General features: G+C 39.3%; 1 protein-coding gene and 1 non-coding gene across 2 annotated transcripts in view; one reads left to right on the top strand and one right to left on the bottom strand.

Moving 5' to 3' along the window:
* Nek9 (NIMA related kinase 9) overlaps positions 1-14,947 on the top strand; it is a 37,191-nt gene that overhangs the window by 14,992 nt on the left and 7,252 nt on the right. The window contains exons 9-19 of the mRNA XM_047539504.1: positions 697-747; positions 1,177-1,369; positions 3,314-3,458; positions 4,078-4,278; positions 4,463-4,509; positions 6,007-6,162; positions 8,077-8,185; positions 8,843-9,004; positions 10,824-10,994; positions 11,260-11,319; positions 14,729-14,943. Coding sequence (XP_047395460.1) covers positions 697-747; positions 1,177-1,369; positions 3,314-3,458; positions 4,078-4,278; positions 4,463-4,509; positions 6,007-6,162; positions 8,077-8,185; positions 8,843-9,004; positions 10,824-10,994; positions 11,260-11,319; positions 14,729-14,943 — 1,510 coding nt within the window. The remainder of the gene's footprint in view (positions 1-696; positions 748-1,176; positions 1,370-3,313; positions 3,459-4,077; positions 4,279-4,462; positions 4,510-6,006; positions 6,163-8,076; positions 8,186-8,842; positions 9,005-10,823; positions 10,995-11,259; positions 11,320-14,728; positions 14,944-14,947) is intronic.
* On the bottom strand, positions 14,239-14,343 carry LOC124978364 (U6 spliceosomal RNA). The gene has a single exon (XR_007107399.1). It is a non-coding gene; the product is annotated as a U6 spliceosomal RNA (small nuclear RNA).

Raw genomic sequence — 14,947 nt, 5'->3', positions numbered from 1 at the left:
TTTATGAGAGGACAGTTCACGTGATGAGGCACACCTAAGGAAGAGTCACCTCACACTATTAGGATCAATGTTATCTTAATATAGAAGTGATGAAAGTGGGTGGGACTACAGTGAGGAGACACTACCACAGTATAGATAGGAAATGCTAAGGCAGTGAGACTGGACAGAAAGAGTTGTATTTTATAAAAGGTGCTATATTGGTAGAATCTATAGAATTGAAATGTTGAAAAAAGGAGGAGAAAGGAATCAAAGATGACTGAAGTTGATTGAAGAATAGGGGAAGATTTTTGCCAGTTAGAGAAATAGGAGAGTCAGAAAGAAAAGCTGGCTTAGGAGAAAGATAACAAGCCCAGGTTTGGAGGTGTTTGATTTGGTGAGTCAGTGGACATACCAGATGCAGGTATCTATCATGTGCATCAGAGATTCTTGAGGCTCCCCATTCCAACCTAGATTGGTTCTCAGAAACAGAATGCAAATGGCCCCAAACTGCTGACCTTTTTAATATGATGAACTGTTTAATGCAAGACCTGTATAACTATTTTGAGTTTTATCAAGGTGCCTTTCAAAGTAGTGTCATGTTGTAGGATATATTCAGTTAATAAGAGAATTAAATCTGTGAAATGTATTAAGAGACACTGTTGCATTGTAGAAACCTGTTATTTCAAAACTCACATGTCTATGCTTTTCTTTTGGTAGAGAGATGGAAGAAAAAGTCACTCTGCTTAATGCACCTACAAAGAGACCAAGGTAATACTTAAGAGACTCTGGAAAATTAATACTATATGTACCAAATTCCCACCAGAAGGGTCTTACTTGGGTCTATGCATTATTTAATCTCAGTGGCCTTTGTTATCTTTTTAGGAGCTACCATGTGCTTCAATGTCAGATAGTCATTTCTGAGAAGAGAGCCATAATTTCACCTTATATTAATGTAGACATCATTACCTTGATGAATGTTGAAAAGTGTAGGTGTTTTGGATCAGACTAGAAACTGGCCTGGCCAAACTATGATGAATACCTGAGGCAGGAATTGCAAAGCCTACTATGAGAGAGGGTCAAAAGAACATATTTTGTCATATCATAATTGGCAGTTCTTTTCAGGGAACAGACTGGAAGCAATCTTCTTTGAGATTGTTTTTATGTTAAATGTGCCTTTGTTCTGGGGGTTACTGGCAGGTCAAGCACCGTAACCGAAGCACCCATTGCTGTGGTAACATCACGAACCAGTGAAGTCTATGTTTGGGGTGGTGGGAAATCCACCCCTCAGAAACTGGATGTCATCAAGAGTGGCTGTAGTGCCCGGCAGGTGTGCGCAGGGAATACCCACTTTGCTGTGGTCACAGTGGAGAAGGAACTGTACACCTGGGTGGTAAGTGAGAGCTAAGGACTTTGGAAGAGTGCTGTAAGCCTACTTGTTTTCTGGACCATGATGTCTAAGCATTTTGTTAGTCACATGACACGGGCTGCAGCATGGAGTGATGGAACTTTAGCTCTAGGGGAGCAGAAATTCTGTTTAGTTCATTGACTTATCCAGCATGCCTGGTACATACTAGGTCACCTGTCAATGTTTTCTGAATGAATGAAAGAGGCATTGAAAACTAAAAGAGCCCTAGGTTTGGACTCAGAAGACTGTGCTCTTTGAGTTATTGCTGGAGGATTTACTTTGTTTCATTATCGTGAGGTTCAGAGCAGCTAGAATCTGTGAAATAGCTTTACAAATGAAATACTGCACCATGTCAGGAAACCTCTGACTTCCACCAGTGATTGCAGATGCCTAGGTATATCTTGCATAGAACTTCCCTTTATTGCCCTCTAGATTCTGCCTTCTCACCTATTGAACACAGTGAGTTTACTGTTTCCTTACCTCCTATTCTGTCATTCACCTGCAATGCAGCCTCCATCCCTACCACTCAATTGAGTCAGCTGATCAAGTGATAACTGATCAGTTTTCAAAATAACTGATAAATTGCTAAAATAAAACAGGTGTTGTGTTTTTGTTTTTGTTTTTGTTTATTTTTTATCTTCATGGTACTAGGGATTGAACCCAGGGCACTCCACTACTGAGTTACATCCCCAGCCCTTTTTTTTTTTTGTAAATTTTGATACAGGGTCTTTAGCTAAATTGTCCAGGCTGACTGTGAACTTGCAATCCCGCCTTAGCCTCCATAGTTGCTAGGTTTACAGTTGTGCACTGTCACGCCCAGCAAAACAGATGCTTTTTAGCCCTTTCCTAACTTGACCTCTTGGCAGCGTTGGACATCGTGGACCACTCCCTTCCTGAAGCCTTGTTTTCACTTGTCTTCCTCGTAGCAGGTTCTCATGGCCTCCCCTGTCTCTTTGGCTTTGCCTTCTCAGGCTTATTTCATGCTGCTTTTTCTTTATCCAGCCATGCCTTAGGCCTTTGGTTCCTCTCCTTGAGGGGGGTTCATTGTTTTCAGTGGTTTCAGATTATCTTCTCCTTGAGAACAGGGACGTAGTTGTCTCCCAGTGTGTGAGGAGTAGACACGCAACTGTTGAGTGATTGAAAGAATGATTTGACCTCTGTTGTAGAGTGATGATTTACTGTTACTTCCTAAGATCCTATTCCTTAAAGAATTAGCCCCCAGGGGTGGCTTCCAAAAGTAGAGTGAAACCAGTACCTTAATACCGTTTGTATGAGGACTGTTGAGTCCTTGAATGAAAAGAATTACTTAGCTCTGTAAAACTGTAGAAAAGTTATGAGGACTGTTACCTCTGTATAGCAGCCTCTTTGATGTTGCCAGATTCTTTATAACTGTTCTGTGTTTCAGGTAAATGACCGAAATTATCCATAATTAAGTATATAGTTCATTTTAGAGTTAGTTGAAGAACAAGAAAAATGTATCCGTTTAAGGCCTGATATATATGACTCCGAATACTTTTTAAATCTTTACCTGTGGGCCTTGATTTTATACTAACTACCATTAAAAGGTTTAATCCCTGTTCCCATTTTTTTTTCTAATTTCTAAATTTCCAACTGTTTTTTCCCTTTTTGTTTTTCTTCATAAGAAGTATATTAACTGGGTGCAGTGGTGCACACTTGTAATCCTAGCTACCCTGCAGGCTTAGGCAGGAATATCTCAAGTTTGAGGCCAACCTGGGCAACTTGGCAACACCCCATTTCAAAAATAAAAGGGGCTGGAAAGGTAATTCATAGATAGAATGCTCCTGAGTTTGCTTCCTAGTACCAACCCCACCACACACATACACAGAAAAGGAAAAAAAAAGAATTTATTTTACAAATAAGCTATTTTTGTGAAAAGTTAGAACTTCACGAGACCTCTTTATTTCACAGAACATGCAAGGAGGTACTAAACTCCATGGTCAGCTGGGCCATGGAGACAAAGCTTCCTATCGACAGCCAAAGCATGTGGAAAAGTTGCAAGGCAAAGCTATCCGTCAGGTGTCGTGTGGTGATGATTTCACGGTCTGTGTGACAGGTAAGCCAACTACAGAAAGCATCTGAGTACATTTAATGTGGGGATTGTGCTCAACACTGTGCAGTTTTAGTTAAGATCTTAACCCCAAAAAAAGAAAGAAAAAAGAACAATATCCAAGGAGCAAAGACATTAGACAAATATGCTCATTAGTAACAGTATTCCCAATTTGCTGTTCTTAGGAAATGATGGGCAAGGATAAGGCAGGTAGATAACACAGAAGAGGCAGGATTAGGAGAAATGCAGTGTGTACCTCTTATGAGGGAGAATATAATCTCACTACCTCTTGAGGCTGTGGATAACAAAATCAGGATTAAGAGCTAAATTTAGTTTTGGTCTAGTCATTACATATTTTATTACTTACTTTTCCTTGGTGCTTATCTTTTTATCTGTAAAATAGAATAAACATGATAATTCTACTTTTTAAACTATTTATTACATTAATACTATTTATGATCCCTTAAACACAGACAGCTCTAGACTTACATGTGTTCTTTCAGTTTCTCTGATGTAATTGTCTCATGTGTGATTATTGGCTAGATCCTCATTTCAGCCCTGCCCAGCTCTCAGACTGGACAAAATAAGTCAGTACTATGATGGATTGTTCTCTTTTCTTTTGCAGATGAGGGTCAGCTCTATGCCTTTGGATCAGATTATTATGGCTGCATGGGGGTGGACAAGGTTGCTGGCCCAGAAGTGCTAGAACCGATGCAACTAAACTTCTTCCTCAACAATCCAGTGGACCAGGTCTCCTGTGGAGATAATCATGTGGTGGTCCTGACACGAAGCAAGGAAGTCTATTCTTGGGGCTGTGGCGAGTATGGTAGGTGTAGCCTTGTTTCTGTCTACTTCTTCTCAGATGCACAACATAACTTCAGGTTTGTGTGCATCCAAACACATCACATAAACTCTATTTAAGAAGTGTTAATTCTTTTAAAGGGAATCTTGAGAACATCTTCACTGGAAAGAAGGCTGTAATCTGAATGACTTTCTTTTGTGTGTTTCAGGACGACTGGGTTTGGATTCGGAAGAGGATTACTATACACCACAAAAGGTAAAATCAGAAGCAGCTTCTTTCCTAGAGCCTGTCTAAGTCACACAGTCTTCAAAAGTATGCCTGTTCCCCAACTCTTCATATCAAGGTGTTCATTTCTGAAGTATGTTGATAATCCAGGGTTCCTGGTTTAGTACTGTTGGTCTTATCATCTGATTGAATCATAGTGGATACAACTACTGTGGGCACTGTGGAGTCACACCTTTCAGGGATGAGAGCTAAAATCAGCATGTACAGAAGAAAAGTCACAGTTAAATATACCCAGAAATCTCCTCAGGAACCTACTGGAACACAGTATACTACCTCTTAACACAGCCATTTCCCCCTTCTGTTTCTATAGTTGAACAGCAGAAGAAATTGTTTTTACTTAGGAGTCGTGTGCAAGGAATTGTCATATCCGATTACTCAGCACTACTAGAACTGGCACTGTGAGAGGCTGACAGGAGGTGAAACCAACTGAGGGAAAAGCATCCTCATATTTCTCTCGCACCCCCTGGGCACAGGCTTACCCAATGGAAGGGTACCTACAATTAACTATACCATTTACTGTTACCAATTTCTATTTACATTTTTAAATTAAATGGTGTGTTTGTGGGGCCCACCTTCAATAGGATTCACTGCAATTGCTCTTCTGAAAGCTATAGTAGAAATCGTGAGGTTTGAGGCTTCAGGCTTCGTACACATTAGCTATAGAAGAATGTGGGCATTTGCAAATGTTCTCTCTGATATGCAGGTGCTAACTCCTAATAAAGCGGGGGTAGGTAGGGAAGAATAGAAGTACTTTGTATTAGACAAAGGAGAATGAAGGGAAGGGAGGAGGAATGGGAATAGGAAAGGTAGTAGAATGAATCAGACATAGCTTTCCTATGTTCATTATGAATACATGACCAATGTAATTCCCCATCATCTACAACCAGAATAATGGGAAGTTGTCCTCCATGTATGTATAATTTGTCAGAGTACGTTTTACTGTCATGTATAACTGAAAACAAATTTTTAAACAAGTTAAAAAGAAGAAGAATGTGGGCATTTGGAAGTCCTAGCTGCTATCTCACTGCCCTATCACTTCTCTTATAAAATGACCACTTGGAACCCACAGGACCATGAAGCTTCTTCTATAGCTGTCAAGAAACCCTACATCTCAGAAAAGGAAACCAGCAAGGGATTGAAGCATCTCCTTTCCAGCTTGTTCTGAGCAGTCCCCTTTCTTAGAAGTTTTCTCCTTCAGAAAAGTAGGACCTGTTACTAAAACAAACTGACAGGGACTGTCTAGTTGAACTGGAACTGTCACCTTTCCTTTAGATTATAAAACTTGAACTCCTGGTTGAAAATACTAGCTCTTAAGCTGCTGGGCAAATCTGAAGAGACCATCTTCTACTTCCCTATCGTCCTTCTGCTAAATGCAGCATGTCGCTTCTGAAAGAATTTTGGAATTTTTTTCCAAATATGAATTACATATTTGGGATTTTTCTCTTCAAACTTCCTTTTCCTTTACAGGTAGATGTTCCTAAGGCCTTGATCATTGTTGCAGTTCAGTGTGGCTGTGATGGGACGTTCCTACTGACTCAGTCAGGCAAAGTGCTGGCCTGTGGGCTCAATGAATTCAATAAACTGGGTCTGAATCAGTGCATGTCTGGAATTATCAACCATGAAGTGAGTATTCCCTCCATATCCCAGCCGTACCATCAGAACTTGTCTTAGTTGGAATTTCTTTGGGATTATTGACCACAGAATTTGATTTAAGAATACAGTTGGGCTGGGGTTATAACTCTTTTGTATGGTGCTTGCTTAGCATGTGTGAGGCACTGAGTTTGATCCTCAGCACCACATAAAAATAAATAAATGAAATAAAGGTACTTTGTTCATCTACAACTAAAAAAAATGATAAAAAAAAAAAAAAAAAGATTCAAGTGATGATCTCACAGACATTGTTTACAGCAAAAGAAGCCAGCCACAAAAGAAAACATACTATCTGATTCCAATTAGGTGAAGTTCAAGAACAGGCAGAATTAACCTCTGATGTCAGAAATCAAAATAATGGTTACCTCTGGGCAGAGGGGTCTGGTTATTGTCAGAAGAGGTGACAAGGATCCTGGGATGATGGGAATAGTCTGTCTTGATCTGGTGGTGGTTTTATAAGTGGGTGCTTACAGAAAAATATATCAATCTGTGTGGTATTTTGCAGTATGTCAGTCCTTGTAAATAAATTGATTATAAAGAACAAAATGAAAAAATTCAGATTCTACCTTATTATTGAAAGAGGAACAAGAAAATTAATATGAAAAAAGTAACATTTCCATTCATCATCCCCCTGGAGAGTTTTTTAGATTTGTTTTCAAATCACTAATCCTGTATAGGCTCATTAAGTGTAGTTGCCATTCTCCCCCTTCAAGGACATCATGAAATTCACCACTGATATCAAGTCAGTTTCCTCTTTCTGTAAGTATGATGATTTCTAAAGAATCAAAAGAATTTTTCTGACTCAATGAAAAATATGCAAGTTAGTGACAGAAAGTGGACTAACACAGCCCTAGAACTCAACCATCTGATAAAAGGCCAAGTTTGCAACTTACTGAGCTTCTGCCCTTGATTAAATTACCAAAATACTATGCCCCAAATTGCTGACCTATTTAAAAAAAAAAAAAAAAAAGAGGGACTGGGGTCGTGGCTCAGTGGTAGGGTGCTTGCCTAGCACACGTGAGACACAGGGTTCAATTCTTAGCACCACATATAAAAATAAATGAATAAATAAAGATCCATCAACAACTAAAAAAAACTATATATATATATATATATATATATATATATATATATATATATAAAGAAAGAAAGAAAAGGAAAACAAAAGCTAATTTTTAAACTGTCTGCGAAGTAGCAATTTTCAGACAAGTACAAACTCTGGGCAAGACTGTAAAGTGTAGTTTGAAAGGCATATTCAGAATTACTACTGCTTGATTTTGTGTTGGGTTGGAACATTGGATTTGTTGTGAAATTTTAAACTTACAGGAGAGAATATTTTTATACTAATTCAAAGGCAACATGGGTTTTAAGAAGTTAAGAAAAACTATTGATCCACTATATGATGTTAGATCACACATTGTTTCATAGGCTGGAGAGAATCTTCAGGATGTGAATTCTTTGCCTTGGCCTTTTTAAATGCAGTGTGAAACCAAGACAGATGTCAAGATTCTATCTTACATAAGTACCCTCTGGGGTGGAGAGTGGAGAATTCATGTGTTGCATACCTTCATTTAGAATGTAAAAACTTGGGGCTGGGGAGATAGCTTAGTTGCTAGAGTGCTTGCCTTGCAAGCACAAGGCCCTGGGTTCGATCCCCAGCACCCAAAAAAAAAAGAATGTAAAAATTTGTTGTCAGAAAATCCTGCTTCATATGCTAAATTCTCTGATTGCATATTGAGCTTATTTCCTTTTGTATTGTATTAAAATGGAAAGCTACCTGCACCTTCTTCTGGTAACATGATTTGTTTGACCCTCTTCCATTCCCAGCCTAATTATTCCTCCATTTTTTCTCTCACAAGTCTTTGCCTTCTCTTTTACTCGTTTCAGGCATACCATGAGGTTCCCTACACAACCTCTTTTACCTTGGCCAAACAACTGTCCTTTTATAAGATCCGTACCATTGCCCCAGGCAAGACCCATACAGCTGCTATTGATGGTGAGTTGATTTTCAACTGTATAATGTCCCTTAGGAGCTCAGGTTATTTTCCACCATCAAGTGTTAGCTTTTCTTTTGTTTTTTCTTTTTGGTACTGGGAATTGAACCCAGGGGCCCTTAACCACTGAGCCACATCCCCAGCCCTTTTTATATTTTACTTAGAGACAGGGTCTCACTGAGTTGCTTAGGGCCTTTCTAAGTTGCTGAGGCTGGCTTTGAACTCAAATCCTCCTGCCTCAGACTCCTAAGTCGAAGTGTTAGCTTTTCTTAACAACATTTTCATCTTCCTGATTTCCTTGCATCTGTTATTGTCATTAACAGTAAGGCATTCAAGCACATATTTTTTTACTGTTAATCATTATAAATGCAGGACATCACACCTCTGATTCCTGACTTACATTGTCTCTAATTAGTACCCTCTATGTATTAGAAGTTAGGTAGTACCCATTTTCCACAGTAAAAATACAGTATTGGAGAAAGAATAGAATATTGAGTCGCTTAATAGATCTAACTGGTTACAGTGCCTAGATTGTATAGCCTCCATAGTTCTAGAGTCATGTGACTCTCTGACAGTCAGAAGCTAGTGCAGGGAGTCCACTGGCTGTGTCTTCCTTCTGTGACCCAATTGTCTATGTTTTATTTTTGCTTCTCTTTCAGAGCGAGGCCGGTTACTGACCTTTGGCTGTAATAAGTGTGGGCAGCTGGGAGTTGGGAATTACAAGAAGCGTCTGGGGATCAACCTGTTGGGGGGACCTCTTGGTGGGAAGCAAGTGATCAGGGTCTCCTGTGGTGATGAGTTCACCATTGCTGCCACTGATGGTGAGTCTGTACTTCTCATTTCAAGCTTTATAAACAGATGGGTATGTTTTAATTGGGAAAGAGGTGGACTAGATTTTATATAACTGGGTTATGATTTACTTTTGTATTTATATTAAATGGCCAGTTGTTATACATATTGAATCTCATTGACTTTTCATGTGTTTAACATAGTGATTTTTTTATGGGTCAGATTTGTAGATAATGATGATTTGTGAGTTCCTTCCTTTTAAATTTTTAATTATTATTTTTGGTAAAATGGTTTCAGAATTATTAAGTATTTCTATCTGTATTTTGCTGATCATTGCGTTGGTGCCAATTATCAGTGACTAGGTAACTGGAAAGAATACAGGCAGATCTTTCAATGCTGTGATAGAGGTATCCAACTCCTTCCAGGGCTCAGTCCTCTCTCCAGATGAGCTCATTCCCAAAACTTTATATCACCAGCCTTGACTCATTTATTTAACACCCCTCAACCTAGATGTTTCAAAAGATAGCCCAGCTATCCCAAGTGAGTCCTAATGCCTATTATCTTAACATAATTATTAATACCACCCTCCTTCCAATTAAAAGCAAAAAGGCCTGATTTGGAAAAGAATTAGGATTCTGAATTTGGCATCTTAGACAAACAGTATATTCTGATTTTTCTGCCCAAGATCTGTTACTCTGCAGCCTTCCTGTCTCTGTAAGTGGCAGCTCCATCCTACACCCTTCATCCCATCCATCAGCAAGTCCTATTGATTATTCTCAAAATAGACCCAACAATTTGTTGTCATCACCACTGCTACAGCTAGTCTCGCCACTTCTACTCTGGCTCCTTTAAAGTTTCTTTTCCTCATCATAGCTTCAGGGATTCCTCTAAATACCTCCTGTTCAGAACTGCTAAGGGCTTCCTGCATCAGCCAGGAAAAATCAAAGTCGTCATAGTAGCCTCCATGGTCCCATACCACCAGAACTCCAGCCATCTCCTGATCTCTCCTTTGACCAATTTCTCTTTTGTTACTTTGCTCCAGCCACAGGGGCCTCTTGTCCCTTTGTGCTACTTTTTTTTTTTTTTACCTATATAACCTTGTGCTTGCCATTCCATCTGCCTGGAAACTCTCTTCTTCATTTCAGCCACATCTCTACTTAAGTGTCCAAAAGTACTTCTCTGACCACACTTTCTATAATAAACCGCTTCCCACTATTATTCTGCTTATTTTTCGTCTCCCCTTATCTTCCTTCATAGCATGTATTACTCCCTGAAACATTATGTATTTCTTTGTGTATTATCAGTCTCTCCTGCTCCAGTGTCAGTTCTGCAGGAGCAGGGACTGAATTTTGTTCACTGCTCAGTCGCCTCAGGCAGTGCCTTTCATGAAGTAGGTGTCCAATAAATGTCTGAATGAATGACCAGTAGAGAGTTGTTGAGTGAGTAAAGCAGTGGATGAATGGCAGTACGTAGGAGCAGTGGTGGGATCAGGAATTTAAGTTTCTGTGGGGGAGTAAACAACTTCTTTTGGGACAGGGTGGGGCAATTTTCTATCTCTGAAAAGATGGGGCACTCCACCCTGGCACACTGGTACGCACTTTTAATCCCAGTGACTTGGAAGACTGAGGCAGGAGAACCATGAGTTCAAAGCCAGCCTCAGCAAAAGTGAGATGCTAAGCAACTCAGTGAGACCCTGTCTCTAAATAAAATACAAACCGGGGCTGGGGATGTGACTCAGAGTGTCCCTGAGTTCAATTCCTGGTACCCACCCTCCAAAGAAAGGATGGGGAACTCAAAAAGTTGGGAGGCCAGTGTTCTGTTAAGTGATCTTCTATTTAATTTTTTTTCTAGATAATCACATTTTTGCTTGGGGAAATGGTGGTAATGGTCGCCTGGCAATGACCCCCACAGAGAGACCACATGGTTCTGATATCTGTACCTCATGGCCTCGGCCTATTTTTGGATCTCTGCATCATGTCCCAGACTTATCTTGCCGTGGGTGGCATACCATTCTCATTGTTGGTAAGGATTTCATATGTGAGGGGTTGGGATGGCTTGGGCAGGCTTGGCCCACACCTACAGTGCTGTTGGTCATATTCTTAGAAACAAAAGTATCCTCTAGTAAAGAGGCTACTTCTCTAAGTCTTGTAATGGACAGCATTTAATCATTGTGAAGTTATCTGGGGTCTGAGATAGCAGTTACCTCCTTCATTACCTCCCTCTTAGTCTCTCACTTTTCCTGCCTGTGACTGTATACAATGCTTACTGATTGAATATGTTTCCTCAGAGAAAGTCTTGAATTCTAAGACCATCCGTTCTAATAGCAGTGGCCTCTCTATCGGAACTGGTAAGTAGCAATATCTCAGGTACCAGTGGTTTTCTGAAGAGTGGGTCATTGGATTTGAGTTCATGTAGTCTTCAAAACTGAAGGGAAAACAAAATTTCTTTGGGAAACAAGGAATATAGTGATTAAGAGGGAAGATACTATGTTGGTGAGTTTCACAATAAGTCATGACTTAGATTGTGGTCAGGGAGAGTACTTCTTTGCCTTCAACACATATGGAAGTAATTAAGTGACTTTCTCATACTGTAACTTGTGTTAATCCTTAACCTTACTCTCGTAGGGGCCATGAGTTCTCTCTGTTCTTTGCTCCATGGTATTCCCTGGGGTATTCCATCCTTCAAAATCAGCCATCAGAAATGAAAGTCAACTAAACCAACATATTTAGGAAAATAAGCCTGAAATTGTTTGATAGTTTTCCTTTAACTGTTTTCTCCATGGTTCTCTGATACTTGGGACCATCCAGGAAATTGAATATTCCTTCTTGGTCTTTGATCTACTAGAGTCCCCATGGACTTTGTTATCTCAGAACCAGTACTTCCATGGAATCCAACAAATAAAACAGATTAATTCCCCCAAAAGAAACAGTTTAAAATCTAATCTAGACTTATTGAACTTAATTTACATACACACGCACCCCTTTTACACCTTTTATTGGTTTCCTTAAGTAATCCATTGTTCAGCATTTCTATGTGTACATGTCACAAATGATTAAATTTCTTTTTGCTAAACACAGTTTTCTTTTCTCAAGCAAAGGCAGAAAATTTTGTCTTTTTTTATTCATTAAATGTATCCACATTACCTATTACAGTGGCAAATGGAAAATGCTCTGTGAATATTTGTTGATTAGATGTTATACCCATCCGTTACACTTTTGTACAAAGAGTGAAAATGAACAACACCTCCAGATATTTCTATAATTTGAAATGTAGAAAGCAAATTTCAGGACCTTTTGATAAAGTTTAATTTTTTACTTTATATTTGTAGTATTGGGGATTGAACTCAGTGGTGCTTTATCACTGAGTTACATCTTCAGCCCTTTTTATTTTTTATTTTGCTGAGGCCGGCAAAATAAAAACTTGTGATCCTCCTGCTTTAGCTTCCCAAGTTGCTGGGGTTACAGATATGTGACACCACTCCTGACACCTTTTTATGAAGTTTTAAAACAAACCAAATAAATAATGTGTTACTTAAGGATACACAGACATTGATTAAATCTTTTTAAGAATAAATGGCATATATAAAATTAATAAAGAGTGGTTTCATCTTGGTAGGAGGCCAGAGAAGAAAGGAATTCTCAAGACAGACACAATGAGTATCAGCAGTATCAATAGATCTTTCAACAGCAGTGGGAATATTCTCTATATTTGGCTCTCCAAAATAGTAGCCCCAGCCTCATGTGATCAGAGTACTCAAAAAGAGGCTAATGTGACCGAGGAATTGAACTTTTAATTTTATTTAAATTTAAATGGCTACATACATTTTTTTTTTCCTTAACTAAGGATTGAACCCAGGGATGCTTAACCAATAAACCATATCCCCAGTCCTTTTTATATATTATTTAGAGATGGTCTTGCTAAGTTGCTTAGGGCCTCACTAAGTTACTGAGACTGACTTTGAACTCGCAATCCTCCTGCCTCAGCCTCCTGAGCCAGTAGGATTCCAGGCATGTGCCATCTCGCCCAGCAGCTACATACAATTAATGGCCACCCTATTTCATAGCACAATTCTAGTTATTTTAGTGATAGCATCATGTATTTATTTCATTGTTAGCATGAAAAATTGTATATATGTTAAAATGGTCTTGTATTTATCTCACATGTAACATAATTATTAAAAGCCACTTATAGTAAAAAAAAAAAATAAGCTTCAAGAGTTTATGTTGGAACCAGGCATGGCGGGGCACAGCTGTAATCCCAGCAGGATACTGAGGCAGGAAAATCCAGAGTTCAAACTGAAGCTCAGGAATTTATCAAGGCCCTAAGCAACTCAGTGAAACCTTGTCTCCAGTAAAATATAAAAAAGGACTGAGGAAGTGGCTCAGTGGTTAAGTGCCCCTGGGTTCATCCCCTGGTACCAAAAAAAAAAGAGCTTATGTTGGAATCTATATACCTACAGCTGTTGCAGTAGGATCATAGTATAGCATAGTAGTCAGTCCTCTAAACCAGCATAACATGGGATGATAAACAATCCTTTACATTTAACCTTAGAATCTACTATGAAAAATTTTGTATTTTTATTTTTTTGTACTGGGGATTGAACCTAGGGGTGCTTTACCACTGAGCTAGATACCTAGTCCTTTTTATTTTTTAGAGATGGGATCTTGCTAAATTGCTGAGACTGACCTCAAACTTGGAATCCTTCTGTCTCAACTTCCTGAGTCTCTGGGTGGAGTCTCTTGGTGCTACTGTACCTGGCTCTAAGCAATATTTTTTTTAGCTTTGGGCAAATTTATTTTCTTATATTTTTCTTTGGCCCATATCAAAATTCATTTGCATTTCCTGAGCACACATCAGCTAGTCTTCATTACAATAGCTTGAAAAGAACCAGCCATCATATTTTTTAACTGCATACAAATTGTCACATACTCCTGTAATCCTAGCACTCTGGAGGCTGAGGCAGGATTGCAGGTTTGAGGCCAGCCTCAGCAATTTAGCAAGATCCCATCTCAAAATTAAAAAATAGGGCTGGGGATGTGCCTTAGTAGTAGAGTGCCCCTGAGTTCAATCCCCAGTCAAAAAAAAAAAAAAAAAAAAAATCATGTAAACTGTTATCGAAGAATTTATTGCTTAGATGAATGTTGAAGAATTCACTGTTTGGGTATTTCCCCAGACAGGGACTTGCCAGTGGTGAGTTTATCTGGTAACTTTAAGATGTGTTTGACTTAAATATTTTTATGAACTTTTTTTTTACTTTTATTTTTTATTTAATATGGAATGTTTCACGAATTTGCATGTCATCCTTGTGTAGGGGCAACGCTATTCTTCTCTGTATCCTTCCAATTTTAGTGCAGTGCTGCTGAAGCAAGCACATGAACTTTTCATATAAGATGAATGTCAGTGGAGGATGCTGGAGTCTAAATGTATTTGTTTAAGATGCAGAGTAAGCATGGGCACTCCCATCTAGTGAGCTGTGGTTGAAAGGATTGTTCAGTAATGCATTATGATATTGATTATCTGCTGTGAATATAGGATAAGCAAATTCAGAAAGTGGGTGAATTGTAGTTGGTGAAGATCCTACATAAAGATACCTTATATAAAAACTAACAATTTAGTCTCAAATATCTGTCCTGCACTATTTCCATTCTACTTAATGCAACTCTAAGAACCTCTCCAGGGGTAAGTGGAACCATTAGATGCTAGATCTTTATTGTTGCGTAGCGAAGCTCTCTACCTCTGTGCCATTTATCTACCAGTGGTTCAGAACTCTAGTCCAGGAGGTGGTGGCGGCAGCCCTGGTGGTGGTGGTGAAGAGGAGGACAGTCATCAGGAATCTGAAACTCCTGACCCAAGTGGAGGCTTCCGAGGAACGATGGAAGCAGACCGAGGAATGGAAGGTTTAATCAGTCCCACGGAGGCCATGGGGAATAGTTGTGGGGCCAGCAGCTCCTGTCCTGGCTGGCTTCGAAAGGTAA

The sequence above is a fragment of the Sciurus carolinensis genome, chromosome 2, assembly GCF_902686445.1.
Source record: "Sciurus carolinensis chromosome 2, mSciCar1.2, whole genome shotgun sequence".
Lineage (NCBI taxonomy): Eukaryota > Metazoa > Chordata > Mammalia > Rodentia > Sciuridae > Sciurus > Sciurus carolinensis.
Note: the sequence above shows the minus strand (reverse complement) of the source record. Positions and strands in the feature narration are given on the sequence as shown.